This window comes from Calypte anna, chromosome 10 (genome assembly GCF_003957555.1).
Source record: "Calypte anna isolate BGI_N300 chromosome 10, bCalAnn1_v1.p, whole genome shotgun sequence".
Classification (NCBI taxonomy): domain Eukaryota; kingdom Metazoa; phylum Chordata; class Aves; order Apodiformes; family Trochilidae; genus Calypte; species Calypte anna.
The window spans coordinates 729,452-749,292 of NC_044256.1; the positions used below are offsets into that span (position 1 = coordinate 729,452).

A 19,841-nucleotide genomic window follows, 5' to 3' on the forward strand; every position below is an offset into this window, starting at 1 on the left:
CATGACTAAAACTCCAGTGCAGCAGAAGAATCTCGGTCTAACTGCTTTGCAACATCACCTTAAACCTGCAAAGCTGTTGCAGGAGGTTTTTCATGGCAACTGTTACTAACACTATTTTTCTATCAACTGCTAAAAACAGGTACTTGACATACCAGTGCAACATTCTCTCTGATGTAACAGTTCATGAACAACTTTACTGAAAGAGCCACCTTCGGAAGAGAATTGTTCCAGCTCTAGGAAAGGTAAGTGGATTAACTTGTGGGTTAACCATGAACCAGCACCTTACCTGCCAACAGGGTCATGAAGCAAGACGAGAATTCTGATAAGGCACCCAGAACCAACAGAGACTACAGTGTAAATAAAATGTACATTAAGCTCAGCTTGTCCTGACATTGTAGGCACGGGAGCACTCCAGGCTCCATCAAGCTTTGTTCTAACATGCCTTCATTTTCTGCACTTCCAAACAATCTTTTCTGGCCAGAGATAGTGACCTTTAAATACGAGTCTGCTTCATTTTAGAAGGCCTGCCATACTACTTGCAAAATTTTGTTCATATAATCGAAAGATACATTCCTGACAGCTTCACTAGCAGCAGAGCAGGTTTGGGTCTTTCTTGCCAGTCATAGAATCATAGAATTGGCTGGGTTGGAAGGGACCTCTCAGATCATCAAGTCCAACCCTTGATCCACTCCCCCTGTGGTTCCCAGCCCATGGCACTCAGTGCCACATCCAGGCTCTTTGGAAACATCTCCAGACACGGAGAATCCACTACTTCCCTGGGCAGCCCATTCCAATGCCTGATGACAGTCACCTGATACTGCATCCCTTTAAAGAACCAAATTTAAAATGAAAGCACCACAAGTAGAGAAAACACAATCTTACAGATATTAAGCTCTAAACTACTCAGCATTTATGCCCTGGATGCCGTTTAACACCAAGTTCAGTGTGTTGTTCCACAGACTACAACTGCCAGCTGTTCATCATCAAAGAAGATGTAGCTGATCATATTGAGAGTTTTCATGTGCTCTGCATTATCTGCATCACCACCATGAGCTTTCTCCCTGCTTCTAAAAATTGGCGATGTCTACGGTTTGCAGTACAAAAGTCACAAAATAAAATACCTACTCCAAGGATCACTCCAAACAGCAGGAGTCACACTCCCTAATCACCTAGCTACAGACTGTTACAAGCTGTTTTTAAGCAAAACCACCCTTTCTAGATGAGAGAGGCAGAGAAAGACAATTTTCAAGGCTTAAAGCAAATGGAAAACCAATTACACGACATGACTTACTCCTCCATGGAAAACCTCTATACTAAAATTTATTCTATCTGAGCTCGTATAAATTTGTGTTAAACTTCAAAGTTTATTAATGCAATTTTGATGTAATTCTAAGTGTTTACAGAGAAAATCAGTTATTTTAATGGGGCTCCAAACAGGCTCAGGTGTTACGCTGCAGGGAACTACTAGGGGTTAATACAAGGTAGAACCTGCCTGAGGAACAGAAGTCCTAAAAGACTTACACAAGGATGGTTTAAACTCACCAGCTATAGGAATTTGAGGTGTCCCCACTACTGTCAGACATGCATGGTTTTGAATTTGCTGACCAATTGAAAGGAGGGTGAGGGGGGGAATGAGGTTTATAATACTTTTTTAAACTCATCCTTCCTCTTGCCACATTAAAAGAACAGAGAGGACACCAACAAGTCTAAAAAGGGAAAACAATGTTTCTCACCAAGAGGCTATTTGGCAGCTGAGACAACAGCAAGTGCTACTGTGATATGTACAGACTCCTAGGAAAAATGACAATGCATGAAGTCAGCATAGCTGGATGTCTAGATTTGTTCATGTTTATGGTGTACATTTAAATGTCTTTTAACTGTATGAAGGTTTTCCTGACAGTGAGGGTCTGGATATAAATACACACATGCAGAATTAACAACTTCTGTATTATACACTGTCTTTCTCCTTTGGTGAGCTTTGTAGTAAGGCCTGTATAAACACAGGCATCTATCCAAGAAAGAAGAACACTTTAGGATTCAGATATGCACTTATTCAATGGTTTTACAAAAACATATAAGGATGAACAATGAATTAATTGCTAAATAGTTTCCTATAGAACCTCTATCAAATAATATAATAATGCAAATCTGCTTATATGCCAACGAGGTCGTGTTTGGCAAATGATGTACTAGCAGCAGTATTTTCTGCAATAGCACTAACTTCATGAAGTCCATGACCTTACTTTAGAGCACCACACACAACTGGTGTCTCAGACAACAGGTTACTAGCACTAGTATTGCTAGAAGGCTACAATGTTTAGCTTGGCAAGATTTTTATCCATATTTTAACTGTGATTTCAAAACCTTCACTAAAATTGTCTCCTTGGCAGCTGAGCATTTTTCAGCATCTATATGCTTTGTAGTGCATGTAAAACTTTTAAACTGAAACATTACTTTAAAGTAAAATATGACACAAAGTCAACAAACGGAAAGGTTTAAAAATGTCTCTCATAGGTAATATTTATTTTTTCACTTTGAAATTATAAAGTAATTTTTTCCCCATGTTGAGCGTTTTTTTTTATGGAGAAATTAAACATGCCTTTCTCTAAAAGCTGACAACTAAAAAGAATCCTAAGCGAGACCAACCATTAATTCTGAAGGCATTCTGAAGTATGGATAACAACTAATGCTATTAAATACTTTTTACACACCATATCAACACATATTTTAAACAAAGCCATAAGTAGGTATGAGTAGCAAGCCTACTATCAAGAGATTTTTTTAAGTACTCAAACAAAAAGGAAATTACTCAGGGAGATGAATCAAAGAAAAAAATAATCAGTTACAGACTGATAAATTACTTCTCCAAGTGGTGTGGTTTAACACTGATTCTGTTCAGTTTCTGCACAGAGATGTGATTACAGTGAGGAGAGCAGTAGTGCACTAGGCTCCAGAAGAGTTCTGAAATTGTTCTGTGTCAACTAAACAGACAAACCCAAAAACATTCGTGGTAAAGCTGTTTTGTAACTCAGTGAGTTAACATGGTAACTTTTGTAATAATAGCTGATGGGTCCCATAAGAAAACCAAGTTAAAGAGAGTAGAGTGAGCTCAGAACTACACCCACTGCATATTTTTCCTCTATCCATATTTTCAACAACCAGGCCATCCAACAACTCAGTCCACTTAAGAGATGTGGAGAAAGAACTTGCTTTACTGATGCAGCTGGTTATCTGTCTTAGGAAAAATGAAGACTGACAATTTCTCACATGGCTAATAATTCCTATTTATGATTTGGAAACCCCAAAAGGAAATACACTGCCTACAATACTAAACCACAATTTATTGAAGCTGCAGCTCAAATATTGGACAACTAATTAGAGTTGCTATCAAGTAAAACCAAGTAATTTATCCTTGTCACTAGCACTGTAGAAATACTAAAGCTCTCATGCATTCTTCTGTGGGTATACCATCTACTTGCTCTACTTTTCTTCAAAAAAGTGAAAGTCAACTAGCAAGTCTTACTCCACTTTGCAGTCTGTTTTTCCATTCTAAATTTAAAACTGTGTAGTAGTGTCAATTCTACATTATTGTGCTGATACATAAGAAACAATGAGAGCATTTCAGCCTTGGGAAATGTAAATCCCACTGCAATGCTTAGTCCTTAAACAGAGGTCACGTGTGGGAGCACAGAAGGGTGGGAGAACTGGTAATACCAACAAAAACTCTGCCTAAAAACCTCTGCAACAGCCTATCACTGGGAATGGAATCACAGAAAGCAGAACTGTGCTCCATCAACCCTTGCTGCTATAGGCCTGGAGAAGCCAAAGTCTCTTTCCCTTGGCTGTGCACCACATCCTCCAAAACCCATGTTACATTACACACAGAGTGGATTTTACCCCACTAGTGGTTTTTGGCTGCCACTCGCAGGCAATAAGCACTACATATTGCTTGCCAATAACTTGATGTTACTTTCCTGAACATTTTTAACAAATAAACCAACACATTTTGTGATTTTTGTATTGTAAGCTGGTCAAAACAAATTTGTCACACACTAATAGCAGAAAGGTAAAAAAATAGTTTGTTGTGGTTTTGTTTTTTTTTTCTTTTTCCTTTGTCAGGTATTTTCCTTACAAACTCTTTTCATGTTACAGGTACTCAATCCACAAGGCTCACATTACCAGCACTTTTCCCAAGTGCAACACCATCTCCTCATTACACCCATGCCATTTGCATTTCGATATTCTGCCCACACCCGACTGTCAGCTATGACACACTGACTACACGGGAGGGAGCAGCTCAGCAGGATTCCTTGGGAGCTGCAGCAGCACAGGAAGTGGGAACAGTGTGGAAGCTGGCAGAAGACAGACACCATCTCTGATCCGTACCTAGAAATCCTCAGTTTAGAAGTTTTGGGCTCTCTTTTCCAGAAAAAAAAGAGTCTAGCAAGACATATGTGTTAAAAAAAAAAAAAAAAAAAAAAAAAAAAAGAGTTAACACCATCTGAAATGCAATCTCACCAAAATGCCACTAGAACAAGAAAAGCAGTGACAGGAGTAAAGGCACAGATCCCTGCAGAGAAAAGGGGAAAGAAAACACAGGCAACTGGCAGGGATGGGAGGGTCTAGTTCTAAACTGGGATGAGGGGCAGCTCTGGGAAAAAGGGAAACCTAAAAGCAAAGACTAAACAGGAAAAATGAAAGTAGATAAATGGGAGTGCAAATTCAGGAAGGGATAGAGAAAACATGTTACAACTTGTTAACTCACAGTAGGCTTTTCACATATATACTTTTCCTAGCACAATACAGAAGGCTAACCGTGATTACCAATGTCTGTGACCCTAATAAAAAATTTAAAGAAGTTATCTTAATAGTTTTACTGTTTAGGCAAAAAAACATTTAGGAGCAACTCAGTCAAACGGCATCCCTCTCTCACTTCAGATGACTGGTTGCAACCCATTCCTTTGTTTGGCAAATAAATAGAAAAGAATCCATATTTAGGTAAACATGCTTGCAAGTAGAGTTTCTAAAGAACTAAGAGTCTGGAACACAAAAGACCTCAGAAGCTGAAATGGTATTTTTGCACATTTGCTTTCTCTTTCACTGAGCAACCTTGCTGATACGTAGGGAATAACTGTATATTTATTTACACAATTAGTGTATGTTCTAAAATAGAAGTAAATGTAAACCTGACACCCCTGAGTGAAGCTGGTTCCCTTATCACTTGCTCATTTCCACACGCATGCAGCTGGGTGGAAGTGCCTACTGGCAGGAAGGCCAGGCAGGAAAAGCTACTGAAAGAGAAATGCTCCTGGCTCTACAGCCAACACCTCCTGCCCAGAAGCAGGGGAATCACACCCTACCTGCTGATATGGTTCAGCTGAGGAACAGGCAACCAGAACAATCCAAGAAGGTCATTTAGGAAGTCTGTCAGCTGAGCTGTCTACAGGAGGTATTTTAACAATAAGGTAAGTCCATCACAGACTGAATACATAAGATTAATCATGGAAAGTTACTCATGGAAAAAATGGTAATTCACTTCTTGCATACTTCTACATTTTAGAGAAAATGAAGTTTTCCTAAAAACATACTGGAGCAGTACCTCTGCCAGGAAGATGCTTTATCTGGATAAATTATTTTAGCTCTTTCACAGGCTGAAATTTTTATGTAAGTGTGAAACTAGATGAGATCTACCTGGTCAAAATGACCAAATAAAATATCCAGAACTATTTTCTGCTTTGCTGTACCACTGGTATCAAACTGTCTTGGTGAAGTTTTAAGTCAGACAGAATTAAAACTCTCTACTTTTGTAACTTTCAACTGACCATTTTGTATAAGTTTAAGTAAACTTTCTAACTACAGAACCTAGTTATTGGAATTCCACAGTCTTGGCTCCTAAAACAACTGTGTGTTCTTTCCTTCCTGCCCATATATCTTGTGTATTATTTTTTCCCCAAGCATCCAAGAATAAAGTGCTTTATGCAGACAATGGACAGCCCTTAAGCCACAGCAAGTATGGCGAAAAACCTGGGAGCTCCTTAAGTGATTAAAGAAGAATGAAAGTCAAGCTCTACAAAATGAAATGGCAGAGATCTGAAGTAACAAAAAACTCTGTTTTCTGAGATGGGGCCCCCATTAAATTTGAGATCAGAGATCCACCAGGCAATAGTCCTTCTGGTGTTCACCTCTGAACAGCCTGGCCGTTCTGCTATTAAGTATCAGCTGATAAGGAGCAAACCACTGCAATGCATTTATCGTCCCGGTGCAAATCCCAGCCTTTCCAGTCCAGTCTCACCCTCAATAAAACAGGCAAACGGACCGACCCACCTAAACGCCCAAAATAACCTTCAAGAGAACAGGAAGTACCAAAGCCTTGAGAGGATGGAATGTAGCCGCACGCGTTTATAACTATCACGTAAAGCCTTTTATTAAAGGAATACAGAGTAATAAAGGGCAGAGCCCAGGCAGGGACAGCATCCACCTGGCACCTACAGCGGCTTTACCGTCGTGAAATTCCTAGAAGGTGTCCGCTCCGAAGGCGCCCAGCGCTCCCCAGCAAGCTCGGGCACGGTATATTTAGCGCAGGATCACAGCGCTAAACTTCCAGCCGAGGGGCAGCCAGAGGCACGGGCCCGGGGGCTGTCGGCGGCCACCCGGGGGACCCGGCGCTGCGGACGCGGACCCGGGAGCCGCACAGCCCAGCGGGGGGCCCCGAGGCAGCTGCCGGCACCAGCCAAGACCCCTACGGGCGCAGCGCCGACGGTCAGGGCCGGGGTGGGGCGGCGCCGACGGGACCCCCGGGGAGGAGCGGGCAGGCGGCAGCTGCCCCGGGCGCTCCCCCCGCACCGCCCCGGGCCCCCGCTCCCCCCGCCGGGGCCTCGCTGAGGAGACGCGAGACGACGGCGCGGGCAGCGCGCGAGACGGCGCTGGGGCACAGGACCGCCACCCCCCCCCCCACTCCACTCCGCCCCTCGGCCTCCCCTCACAGCCAGAGGGGCCGCCACCCCCCCTCACCTGGCAGGGGCTCCCCGGCACAGCGGCGCCTCCGGCGGGAAGGCAGCGAGGAAAAGGAGGCGGGCGTGACGAGGAAGCTCCGTCAGGGCCAGGGCCGGCGCCGGCTCCCGCACCCGCCGGGCCCCGCGGAGGAACGGACCGGCGGGACACGGGGCTGGGGCTGCCGCTGCCACCGCCGCGCCGCGCGCAACAACAACTCCCTCACGAGCCGCCAGCCGGGACACGGCACCGCCCCGCGCGCCGCCCCACACGCGCCCCAAGGGAGAGGGGCCCCGCCCAGCCCCGCAGCGAGGCCGCCGATTGGCTGAGGAGATGCGAGGGGGCGGAGCCCGGCCATGGGCGGCGCGAGGCCCGGTGGCGGCCGTGGAAGTCGCCGCGAGGCGGGAAGAGGGGGAGGGGCGAAGGGAGGGGGCAGGCTGCGGCGCGCGGCGCGCCTCGCGCCCGGCCCTTTAAACTCTGTCTCAGTGTCTGCGCGCGCAGCGAGATGGTGTGCTTCCGCCGGCGGGGTGAAAGTAGTCCCGGTGTGCTGCTTGAACTTCCCGCTCCGCGCCGGGTTCCGGGGTGAAGGTGAGCGTTGAGGAGAGGAGAAGGGGGGGGGATGCTCCTAGCTTGGCAGCAGCTTCTTCGTGGCGGGGAACGGGACGGGGAGGGGGACGCCGAAAGGATTCTCTGAGGGGACGCCCTGAGCTGAGAGGCGGAGAGATACGAGCGGGCTGAAGGCGCGGTGAGGAGGCCTGGAGCGTGAAGGAGGCGGCAGCGTTGAGGGGCGCGCGCTCCGCCGGCGCTGAGGGCGGGAGGGGGGAAGGAGCGCGCGGCAGCCGCGTCCTCAGGTCAGTGGCAGCGCCCGGGGCCCTCCCGTCCTCCCATCACCGCCCTTCTCATCTCCCTTCTTCTCGCCCGCGGCGGGGGAAGAGGATCGGCGGTCGCCTCGTTCGCGGCGAGTCGGGGAGCGGGTCCCCTGGGCTGCTGGCGGCGGCTCGGGGCCGGCCTTCCCCGGGGCTGGGCCTGCCAGGCTCTGCTGCCGCTCTGCCGCCCTGCCCGAGCCAGCCCCCGGGCTGCCCCTCTGCTGTGGCCCGGCCGGTGAGGGAGGAAGGGGCCGGGGATCCGCCAGAGCTCCCATTGGGCGAGGGGAAGAGCCCGGGAGGGTCTAAGCACTTGGCTCTCTGTATTCTTCCTTATAACCCTCATCTCTTCCCTCAGCTTCTGCAAAGGGGGAAGAGATGGTAACGTTAGAAGGGTCCTTAATCCTGTTTATTTGTTGTTTCATTACGTCCACTCGTGTCCTTGTCCAGCAGGTCATCTCTCACGGTACAGCTTTATGATACTTATTCTCATTAATAGGTTTTTCACATTCAGTTGCCTGTTCCTAAGGAACTTTAGGTTCTTGGGTTTTATTTTTCTTTTCCGTTGTGGTGGGGAAAAAAAAAAAAAAAAAAAAAAAAAAAAAAAAAAAAAGAAAAAGCCCCAAGCCTTGAATTGAAAACACTGGAGCCCCGTGCCTGGTGAGGTGCCATGCGTTCAGATCCTCTGAAATAGCCCGAGAGTGGAACTGGCCTGGTCCTGACTTCCTGGAGCAAAGTGGAACTCGTGTGTGTTGTTAGAAGAGAGCTAGGGAGTAGATCTGGACCTGGCTGTTGGAGATCTTCAAAGGAAGGAACCCCAAAATGGTCTTATTGGTGAGATTTGGTGCTCTCTTAGTGGCATCTATAAAGATGAGGGAAGGCAGGACAAATTCTGTTTTCACTCAGCAGGAAAAAAGGGGAATCCTGTTCACAAAAATGAGTTTCTGATTTCTGGAGGAGTAGCCTCCAGTGTTTCTGGGCTGCACATTCTTAAAATTTAAAAAAACCCAAATTTACAGCATGCACCCACAATATGCATTGACTTACCAGTTGTATACAGGTACTACTGTCCTATTATATACAAGATATATTCAAAAGTAGAACATAACACAGGACATAAACCCTATTTTAAATTAACATTCATCAGTGTTACAAAAAACATTTTCTTCCCCACATCTCACTGAGTTGTCTTGCATCTGTGACTCAATTTATAGATGATTGTTCAAGGACAGTTAGGTATAAAAATCTGTCTAAGCCTCCTCTGTTCCAGCCAAATAGTGGTGTACAGTCAGAATGAGGTACTCTGCATTCCTGTTTACCACTTGCTGACAAATGCTTTTTACTGACATTGCTTTTGAGTGCAGGGCATAGAGGGGAAGTGGTTAATTTTCTTTTGTTGTCCTTAGAACCTGGTGTCTCAAAATAGAAGTTGAGTTTGTGTATTTTAAGGTGATCTAGGCTTAGAAATGGTGGCTAATGCAGAGTATTCAGATTGGACTTAAAGTCCCTAAGTTAGCTTTTATATAGGGTACTAGCAACTTTCAGATTAGAAAAACAAGAGAATGTGAACTCAGTCCGTGGTCTTGGTTGTAAATGGGATTTATTGGTTTTTTCCTTTGGTTGCTCACACTGTTGGCACCAAGAAGAATTTGCACCTTTTATGGCTCAAAAAAGGGAGAAGAAAACCATGTTTCTTACAGTGATGTTTCTTGAGTACCTGAGAAAAGGGTAAAACTCCTCTCTGTACCTGATGTTAGGAGATGACTTTAACAAATTCTAGTACTTTGCAATAAGGTAACCAGGAGAAAAGAGATTCTTACTGCCTTCCATCTTCTGTTCTTGCAGGACACCTTCCCTCAGCAAGCCCAGGCTCCCTGTGTCTGATGGCCAGGGGTTTCACAGAAAACTGAGAAGATGTGCTGATTTCCCCATGCTCCTGCACTTCTGAATGCAAGTAGTGAGGGTGAGCTGTGTTTTCTCATGGGTGTGCAGTGAGAGGACAAGGGGAAGTGGTTTACAACTTGAAGAGGGGACATTTAGGTTGGACATTAGGAAAAAAATCCTTCCTGTCAGGGTGGTGAGGCCTTGGAACAAGTTGCCCAGGGAAGTTGTGGCTGCCCCTTTCTGTGGAAGTGCTGAAGGCCAGGCTGAGTGGGGCCTGCAGCAGCCTGGTCTAGTGGAAAATGTCACTGCCCATGCAGGAGGGTTGGAACTGGGGTATCTCTAAGGTTGAAAACTAAACAGTTTCTATGAACACCAGTGCATGTGTGGGATGGGCAAGTGTGGCTGGTTGTGAAGATGATTGGAAGCAACAAGATGTGGGCCTCTCAGGAGGGATATTGAGGTCCTGGAGTGGGTCTAAAGGAGGCAACCAGGCTGGTGAAGGGACTCGAGCACAGATCCTGTGAGGAGAGGCTGAGGGAGCTGGGGGTGTTGAGGCTGGAGAAGAGGAGGCTCAGGGGAGACCTCATCACTCTCTACAACTCCCTGAAAGGAGGTTGGAGCCAGGGGGGGGTTGGGCTCTTTTCCCAGGCAACTCTCAGCAAGACAAGAGGGCAGGGTCTCAAGTTGTGCCAGGGGAGGTTTAGGTTGGAGATGAGAAAGAATTTCTTTCTGGAGAGGGTGATCAGGCATTGGAATGGGCTGCCCAGGGAAGTAGTGGATTCTCCGTGTCTGGAGATATTTCCAAAGAGCCTGGATGTGGCACTGAGTGCCATGGGCTGGGAACCACGGGGGGAGTGGATCAAGGGTTGGACTTGATGATCTCTGAGGTCCCTTCCAACCCAGCCCATTCTATGATTCTGTAAGTGTAACCTAGAACCACTATGTACAAAATCAAGGGGATACTCAACCTTAGTTGTCTGGATCCACACTGATACAATAAAGGGTTACTGAAAGGACAGTTCTGTTCTTTTGCTGGCACTTACCTGATTATGCAGTTCAGGGGGTGTTACTGTCAGGAGAGGACATGACTTGGCTTCCCCTTTAGCCCCCTCAACCAGGGTGCTGCATTTGGTGCACAACTTCTGGCTCCTGGGAAGCAGACCTGTTTGTGGGAGGAGTGGGACAATCTCTTTAGGTGCCACTGGCTGTGGTAAGTTAAGTTCCACTGGATAAATGTGGAGCAACTGTTACCTGGTTTGTCCCCTTGAAGTGATAGATGTCCCAGTAAGTGAAGGGAATGATAGAGATCTGGGGATTTAAAAAAAAAATCCTACCAGCAAGCTTAATGGATGACCATGGAAGACTTTGTTATTATTGTGATGGAACCTAAAGATGGACATAAGCCTGCAGTACGTTTGCTTCCTTTACTTGGATGGGTTCTCACTCGTTACCAAATGGTGGTTAAAGCAGGTCTGACTTGGCTATGTTCTGTAGTTTCTTTTATTTCAGTTAAGTGGTATGACATGAATTAGCTGCTTTTTTTTGACTTGTTATTTAAGAAAGAAGCAACTGGTATCTCTTGGAATTCCCTTGACTGCTGTTTCAAAACCATGTAAGATGGTGGGTTGTTTTGGAATACTTTGCTGAAAACAAGTAGTTGACAGAACAAAAGTAATGCAAGTGGACTTTTTATTGGAAGAGTGGACTTTGTCGTTTGTGTAGGAATAGGCTAAATAATATTCTCAGTCTTATGACTCATAATTATGTATTGATCAAAGATGGAATTTCTGTTCCAGTGGAGTTTAGTGTCCTATACTTGTGTTCAAAATACATTATGTCTCCCAGTGTATGAAAAGTGTCAGTCTTCAGAGTTGGAAAAGCAGTGCAAAGCTGTGGCAAAACAAGTTCTGGTAATAGTATGAAAGTATACAACAGATCAACATCAAGTGAAGTACTGAAACAGTAAACTGTGAATCTTCTTTCACACTTTTAAATTTAGAGTTTTCTAACACCCTAAAACAGAGGGGTGGGGAGGAGTATTCCTAGTACAGGATAAATGGTGCACAAAGGTAATGAAGAAAACTTGGAGTATGCTTGAGTTTTAAAGGTTTTTTTACTAGCATGCTTAACCTTATCCCTTGTTGTGTTTTCACTTACCCAGTGGATTGACCAAGACATCTGATAAACTAAAGGATGTGTAGAAAGATACTAAATTTAAAGCTAACTTATCTTTAAATACACATGCATCTTGTTGGAATATCTCATTAATCACAAGTTTTATAGGATTTTTAGAGCAGATGAGCTGACCTGCAGGGTCTCCAATATGCAGGCATATTAGAATGCTCTTATTTCTCCATCAGGGTGTATTCCTTAATGAACAGGTTTTACAGTAGTTCTTGCTGCTCAGATCTGAATGTTTGTCTCAACAAAGGGGGGCTCTGTTAGCAGAATGAGTCCAACAGGTTATCTTTGGTGATTTGGGGTGGCTCATGTATCTTAATGTGACTCTGCTACGCCTGGAAGTGAGAAATACTCTGCTTTTTTTGCTTTGTTTTGATTAGTAAGCTCTAGTACTTGTTTGAGTCCTTGCAACTGTGTGAGCTGGTTGGAGATACAAAGCTTCCCCTGTTCCCTTGCGCTCAACCAAAAGGATGAGTTAGGGAGTTATAGCACGACTGTAGAAATCCAGTAAGTTGTGGACAGTGCTGTAGCTGGGAAAGGAGAAAGGGAAAAGACCTTTCCCTGTGTGCAGCAGCAATCTACTACTCTGTAACCTGTTCTTAAATGTAGATTCTATCAAAATATGCAGAATTTGAGGAAGAGACCTGAAAGCTGCATTACCTCTAAGGTAACCAAATCTGACTGTCAACACGCTCCACATCCCCCTGCAAAACAGAAGGAAAAAAAAAAAGTCATATTTGATTGTTGATCTGTTTATAATTTGGGTATAAAAAGCCATAGACTTAATAACTCCTTGTTAAATTCGGACTGTGAGACTTCATGTGAATTGTTTTGGTTGAGTAGTGATGTGAAAATCATCCTAATACAAAAAATACTTTCCTTTCTTGAGAAGCTTTTTCTATTAATATTAGTCTTTCTATTAATAGTCTTAACTGTATAAAACCTTAAGCTTCATTACAAGTATGGAAAAATGTGAACTCTGTTACAGATGGCTTAGTTGCATTTTCTTTAGAGAAAAATGCTTAAATGTTTGGGGTGTTGTTTAGGTAAGTTACTTCCATAATTTTAATGCCAGTTGTAAAAACATCTTCTGTTCCAATGTCATTTCAACATAGTATTTCTCAAGGAGGTCACAGGAAAGACTGTTTATCAGACCCTATTTATCAGAAGGGTTTGCAGAGCATGCAGAAAATAAGAGTACAAGAAATTTCCAAGCACTGTTTGTAAAACTTAAGTTATCACATTGCTGTTATGTTGAAGAGTATTGTTAACTACTGATATATTAATCACAAAGAGATAATATTTTTATTGTGGGGAAGAATGAGAAGACAGAAGCTTCCAATATTATTAAGAAAAAAAAGAACTTCAGCTTTCACCAGTGTTTATAGATCTCTGTTTAAGTTTAGGACAATATTTTTTTCTGTATTGATGCACAGTTCTTCATTCTCAAATCTGGGGTCAGTAATGTTTGTCAGATAAGGGTCTATAATTGACCTTTTATGGAAACATTTAAATGATGCTTTTTAAATGTAGGAACTTAATGGTCTGTATCTCTATTGCATGGTTGGGTTTCCTTCAGCTTCTGTGATGTGGATCAGTGTCTGAACTATAGGAGACTGGGCAGTGATGAGGCAGTATTGTGATGCAGCTTTGCAGTAATATATTAAGTGGAAGTTGTCATGATGAAGGTATACTAGTCTGTCATAAGCAGATAAAATTTACTCAGGTAAATTCAGTTTACAACAGGAAATGCTTCTGTCATAGCTCTGTTTTTGTCTCTGGTTCTGAACTTCTTGGTGGGCTCTCACTGCTGCAGGTGTATTTGTGTAACTTTGGGAATAGACATCTGAGTAATTGGAGGTTTTGCACACTGGGGAAACAAGTTTTCTGACATTTGCTGTGACTTTCTACTGCTAGATAAGTACTTAAAAGATAAATGAAGGCATTAGAATGGCAATTGATTTATGAATAAATGGGGAAGAAATGACAAATCAGTGAAGTAGTTGACAAATCAGCTGCTTTTTACATGTTTAATGTGTAGGAGGTGTTGCAAGTGTATTGTGCTAAATACTGCAGTGACAAACCATGATTTGTAAATGTCTAAAGAGATCCAGAGAGTAAGGGAGGCTTTTGGTAACCCATAAGGAGATGGTGCCACGTGGGAAAAAGGTGAGGGAGTTGAAAGAAATCGTATAGATGAAAGGATGCAGAGAGGTTGGTAAGAGGTAATTTATAAAGCCCTAATGAGAAAATAAGGCATCAGGTGTCACTTCTTAGAGTAAAAATGAATTTGTCTCTCTGTGATGTTCTCTTTACAATCACTAGCTGAAGCTAATGTGTCTCTAACCTTCCTTTTGGAATTAAGTGACCTCCTTCATGCTACATTATGGTCAAGCAGCTGATTCTTGAAGGAATCAAGAGACTTTAATATTCCCTGGGCTCTTTTATCCAGTGAGCTCTCTGGCAATTTTTTTTCACTTGTCTCTGCCTCTGATTTTTGTGACCCTTCTCTCATGCAGATAGACCTAACTTCAAACATAATAGCTCTCAGCCTCAGTGGTGGCAGCAGTCACCCTTAAGTCTGAACTGCTGTACTTGTAATGATGAGGAAATACTTGGTTATTCAGGTAGGGCACGCAGATCATTGTGAAGATGCTTGCGTGCTCCTGCTGCCATGAGTGTCAAGTTTGAGAATCTTAATATAGCTTTGGCACAGAATGTCTTTTCAATTTTTAATGTAGTGCAAATTCCATTTCTTTTCAGATTTAAACCCCTATTGTCATACAGATAATGGTATATCCTCTGTCAGGCCAGAAATGAGAACTTAGCTTTTTGCTTATGCACAAAGAAGGATTGATGTTCTAGTATCTTCTTGGTCTCTCAGCTGTCTGTCCCTATAATCCTTGTGGAAGTGTATGCAGTTCATTGTGCTGTGTCCTCCACTTGAAGGACAGAATATATTGAACAAGTGACTAATAAGTGGAGTGACAAGCAAAGCCCTCAAAGCTAAGCTTCTCATTTGAAGAAAAGAAAAAAAACCCGACTTGAAATGCTATTTAATAAAACCTACTTGAAATCATAGAAAGCTGGGTTCTGTGCAGTGAACCTAACACTTAAGTCCTCTCTGAAATGACAGCTTTGCATTGTTTTTTAAAATGCTGAAATGGCAGCCAGGCAAGGATTACTTTAAGGTTTACTTAAAGGTTCCTTCTGGAGTGGATATTTTATCATGAAAAACAAAGCTCACGTTAGTTATGAACTGAACCTGCAGGATTTGACTTAGTGAGCTTGCCATGTAGCTTTGGAATGCCATGGGCATGTTTTGTCTACAGTTAAACATAGATGACCCTTTCTATAGGTCAGAAAGCAGTTCCAGGGTGGGAATTAGCTGTTTTGGTAGACTTAAAGACCAGGAAAGCCAAGCTTCCAGTGCTGTAATTAATGTCCTGTCTCAGATTTTCAGAACCTTTTTAAACGAAAAGGAATGCTGGTGACTGAAAAGAGTGTTGTTTAGCTAAAAAGCCCATGAGGGCCTGTAGTGAGACAGGACCAGGTGCCCTGAGTTATTGATGAGTGGGTGTGGGTTCACCTGTGTCTGGCCTCCCTCCTGAGCATGTGCAGGAGCACGGGGCCAATAAGAGAGCAGCTGACACCCACAGAGACAGCTCTCACTCTTCAGTGAGGATGGAGAAGCCCACAGCTCAAGGAGCCCCAGGAGCAGGCAAGAAGGGGTAGATCCCGGAGCCCCAGGAACAGCCCTAGGACATCGTCCAGGAAAGGGCTAAGCCCCGAGGCCTCAGGATCAGCCCTAGGAGCAAGAAGGGCTCCTCCCGCTACAAGGGCCCATGAGAATTAAATGTGGTGATGAATCCTCAGGTAATCCATGTACCAGTAGACTGCTAGAGGTAACCAAGGAAAGTAAGTTTTCTGAATTTGCAGAATTGTAGAAAATACGTAGGTTCCACAAATCAGAGAAAGAGTGTTGCCTAAACTTGTCTTCCACAAGCTTGCCATGTCTCTTCCTCATCAGGACAAGATCCTCACATTATGAGGTTATACTGAGGTGAAATCTTATGCTGTAGCCCTTTTAAAAATACAGTTTTTTTCCCATTTTCCTACTACTTAATGCTGTGTAAACCAAAATGTCACTGACCTTTTTGTCAAGGCTTAGGTTCTTATTTCTTTTTGCATAACGTTTGCTTAATGCGTGTTTAAGTCAGATTCTCACAAATGCTTCGAGATGGCTGAAACCAGATAGTGACTAACACTCAGTTGAGATGTTCAAAATAAAAGGATTATGACTGGTAGCATTTTAAAGACTTTCTGAAGTTCAGTTGTATTCTTAGCTCTTAGAGATTTCCTGTAAGACCTTCTTTAAACCAGCTGTGCTTCTTTACCCATATATAGGGGTGTTGGGATAATATTTATGCTTTAGCTCAGAGGAACCATATTTACCTAACAAATATATATAGAAATGAAAGAATTAAAAGTACATGGAAAAGCAATAGAAATCTTTGCTGTTTGCTAAATACAGTAAATATTCAGACCTGAATGCCAAATATCTTTCAGAGCATTGGAAACTAAACATGAATCAGGGTTCTTTTAAAACATAATTGCTTGAGACTTAGTGTGTTATATGCAAGACCTCCATCCTCTTGTTTGTTCAGCCTTCAGCCTGTTTGAAAAAGATCTAAGTTTTCTTTTAAGACTAATTCTATTGTGTTTGCAGATCAACTCTATATTGCAGAGCTTAAGGACATCTCCCATCTGCAGTTCCATGTTTCCATCTGAGCAGCATCTGTGGAGGAAGGGAAGCTGGAAGAGCAGATTGTTGCAGGTCTTAGCCCCACTTTTCTCAGATAGGAGCTATCCTCTGCTCCAGGAGAGAGCATGCTTTGGTAGGATGATGCTGGCATTTCTATTTCTATTTCTTCTGTAATCATAGAATGGTTTGGATTGGAAGGGACCTTAAAGGTCATGTAGGTCCAACCCTCCTGCCATGAGGAGGGACACCTCCTGCTAGATCATATTGCTCCAAGCCCCATCTAGACTTCCAGGAAGAACACTTCCAGGAAGAGGAGGGGCATTCACAACTTCCCTGGGCAACCTGTGTCACTGTCTCGCCACCCTCACAGTAAAGAATTCTGTGCTAATACCTAATCTAAGTCTCCATTCTTCAAGTTTGAAACCATTGCCCCTTATCCTCTTGCTATATGCCTGTGTAAAAAGCCCTACCCCAGTTTTCTTGTAGGCTCTCTTCAGATACTGGAAAGCTGCTATAAGGTCACCTCAGAGCCTCCTCTTCTCTGTCTTAAAACCCCAGCTTCCTGAGCCTGTCTTCTCAGGGGATGTGCTCCAGCCCTCTGAGCATTTTAGTGGCTCTCCTCTGGACATATTCAGGGAGTTCTGTGTCCTTATGTTAGGATGTTCAGACACAGTGCTTCAGGTGTTGTGCTCCAGAAGAGCACAGGAAGAGAATCATCTCCCTCAACTGGCTGGCTATGCTTCTTTTGATGCAGCCCAGGACATGGTTGGCTTCCTGGGCTGCAAGAGCACACCAATGGCTTGTGTTAAGCTTCTGGTTCACCATCACCCCAAGTCCTTCTCCTCAGAGCTGCCCTCAGTCCTGTCTCCTTCCAAACTGTATTGGTGCATGGGATTGCCTCGACCCAGGTGCAGAGCCTTGCACTTGGCCTTGTTGAACTTCATGCAGTTTGCATGAGTCCACTTCTCAAGACTGTCAAGGTCCCTCTGGATGGCATCCCTTCCCTCCAGTGTGTTGACTTCACCACACAGTTTGGTGTCATCAGCAAACCTGGTGAGGATGCACTCCATTCCACTGCCCATGTTGCCAACAAAGATGTTAAACAGCACAGGTCCCAGTACTGACCCTTGAGGAACACCACTCTTCACATGTCTCATTTGGACACTGAGCCACTGATCACAACTCTTTGGGTGCCGGCATCCAGCCAGTTCCTTATCCAACGAGTGCTCCTTCCATCATATCCATATTGCTCCAGTTTAGAGACCAGAATGTCATGGAGGACAATGTCAAAGGCTTTGCACAGGTCCAAGGTAGATGGTGTCTGTTGCTCTGCCTTGGTCCACCAAAGCCTTGTAAAAGGCCACAAAATTAATCAAGCAGGACATGCCCTTTGAGAATCCATGTTGACTGTCACCAATCATCCCTGTGTTATCCATATACCTTAGCTGAGCCTTCAGGAAGATCTGCTTCATGATCTTGTCAGGCAGAGAGCTGAAGCTGACTGGCCTGGGGTGGTCTCTATTTTTTCTTTTTTTTTTTTTTTTTTTTTTTTTTCCTTTTTTGAAAATGGAAATGGCTTTTGTGTTGGGTAATGATGCCTGCGAGTCATTCTTCTAAGTATTTACTCAATCTCGCCTTGAGTATATTCTCACATCCAAAGTATTCAATCCCATATTCTGTAAAATTATCACTAATTACTTGTTTTGGTTGATATGTGCATGAGAAATCCCAGTCTGTATTCCTCTGTAGCAGCAGCCAAATTTCATCTCTTAGAACTTAAGCAACTTTTGTGATGAGTGAGGCTTTGAGAGAGAGTAAAAGTGCCAGCATTAAAACAACTTTTCAATCTCAGCAGATGCATCCGCACTTGAGTTATTTTATTTTAAATAGGTAACTTTTCATTTCAGTGGCCAGCCACTGTCAGGATTCCCCGACACCCAGAGTTGTCTTGTAAGTTCAGATTGCTTCTTGGGTATTTTAAATCAAAGTAGTCCTAAAGCATTAATTAATTCTGGTACATGTTTTATGGGCAAACACAATGAAAGACTTCAATCTGTTCTTTAACTTAATAAACTGCTAGTGGCACTTTTGTGTTTGCATTCTATGAAGAGTTAAAGGATTGAGTCTTACTGACAAATGATCAGAGGAACTGAACTTAAGTTTTGAAGAAAAGTAGCTGTTTACTTACAGATGGATCTGGTAATGTTTTGGATAACTTAAAATCAGGCATGGTTTAATAGCTTTAAATAACTTGTGGTTGGGGGAAGGGGAGGGGCTTATGTGGTATACCTTTTGCCTTGTTAATGTAAAAGTAACTATTAGAAAACTTTGTCCTGTAAAATACAAGGCCCTTAGATCCTAGAGAAATATTCAAATGACAGAGCCAGTGAAGAGGTAGAGTAAATTGCCTGTAGTAGCTGGAAAATCAGAGGAGGGTTTTATGGACTAATCACAAAAGCCAGTTCCATCCCTGGTACTCAAGTGCTGTACTGAGATGGAGTGGTTGAATAACCTAAGTTTAAAAATTGTCAAGGTTTATATTCATTGCTACTTTTTGTGATCTGAATGGCTCGTGTTTTCTCATTTGAGTTCTGTAACAAGAAAATTAGATTAATTTTACAGAGACAGTGGTATTTTTTTAAATGGTGACTGATACTCCCATTATCAAAGTTAATTCAGAATATACTGAACTATCCTGATCCATAGATGCTTGATACCTGCAACCTTCCCTCTCTCTCCCTGTATCACAGTTACTGATTTTAGCTGCCTGGGGGTGGATAGCACAGCTCTGAGATGAGTCAGCTCATCGTGGGGCTTTGTTTTTCCTTGGGTGATCTAAAAAGCTTGTTTGTCAGTGATACAAAATTTGTTCTATATAGTTGAAGGTAGAGGGAATTCAAAGTGGAGCTCTTCTTGCTTTTGTCTGCAGAGTTGAGTAGATACCTTTACTGTGTGAACAAGCACTTAAATTCCAGAAAACAGGATTTTTTTATATGTGAGATGCCCTGAATATGCCCTATCCTAATGCATTTATATACATAGGAATAGCATTAGAATTGAACAATTATCTATTTTTAAAATATACTTCTGCAGATGTTTGCAGCTGTTAGGAAGACTTGAGTATTTATAGCTTTAACATTTGCCACAAAGATCCAAAT

The 19,841-nt window shown here is 43.4% G+C and overlaps 2 protein-coding genes across 10 annotated transcripts in view; one reads left to right on the top strand and one right to left on the bottom strand.

The window, feature by feature from the left end:
- PEAK1 (pseudopodium enriched atypical kinase 1) overlaps positions 1-7,170 on the bottom strand; it is a 106,235-nt gene extending 99,065 nt beyond the window's left edge. For both annotated transcript variants that reach the window (XM_030456964.1, XM_030456963.1), the window contains exon 1: positions 7,012-7,170. The gene's annotated coding sequence lies outside the window, so the exon portion shown is untranslated. The remainder of the gene's footprint in view (positions 1-7,011) is intronic.
- Positions 7,171-7,405: 235 nt separating this feature from the next.
- Positions 7,406-19,841, top strand: part of HMG20A (high mobility group 20A) — a 33,688-nt gene continuing 21,252 nt past the window's right edge. For 2 of the 8 annotated variants that reach the window (XM_030457007.1, XM_030457006.1), the window contains exons 1-2: positions 7,500-7,578; positions 9,699-9,816. Coding sequence is in view for 2 of the 8 variants with exons in the window: in XM_030457003.1 (XP_030312863.1) it covers positions 16,809-16,816 (8 nt within the window). In the remaining 6 variants the exon portion in view is untranslated. Of the gene's footprint in view, positions 7,579-7,747; positions 7,842-9,698; positions 9,817-16,744; positions 16,817-19,841 lie in introns of those variants that run through there. The other 6 variants (XM_030457004.1, XM_030457005.1, XM_030457009.1 and 3 more) reach the window with 6 other exon arrangements.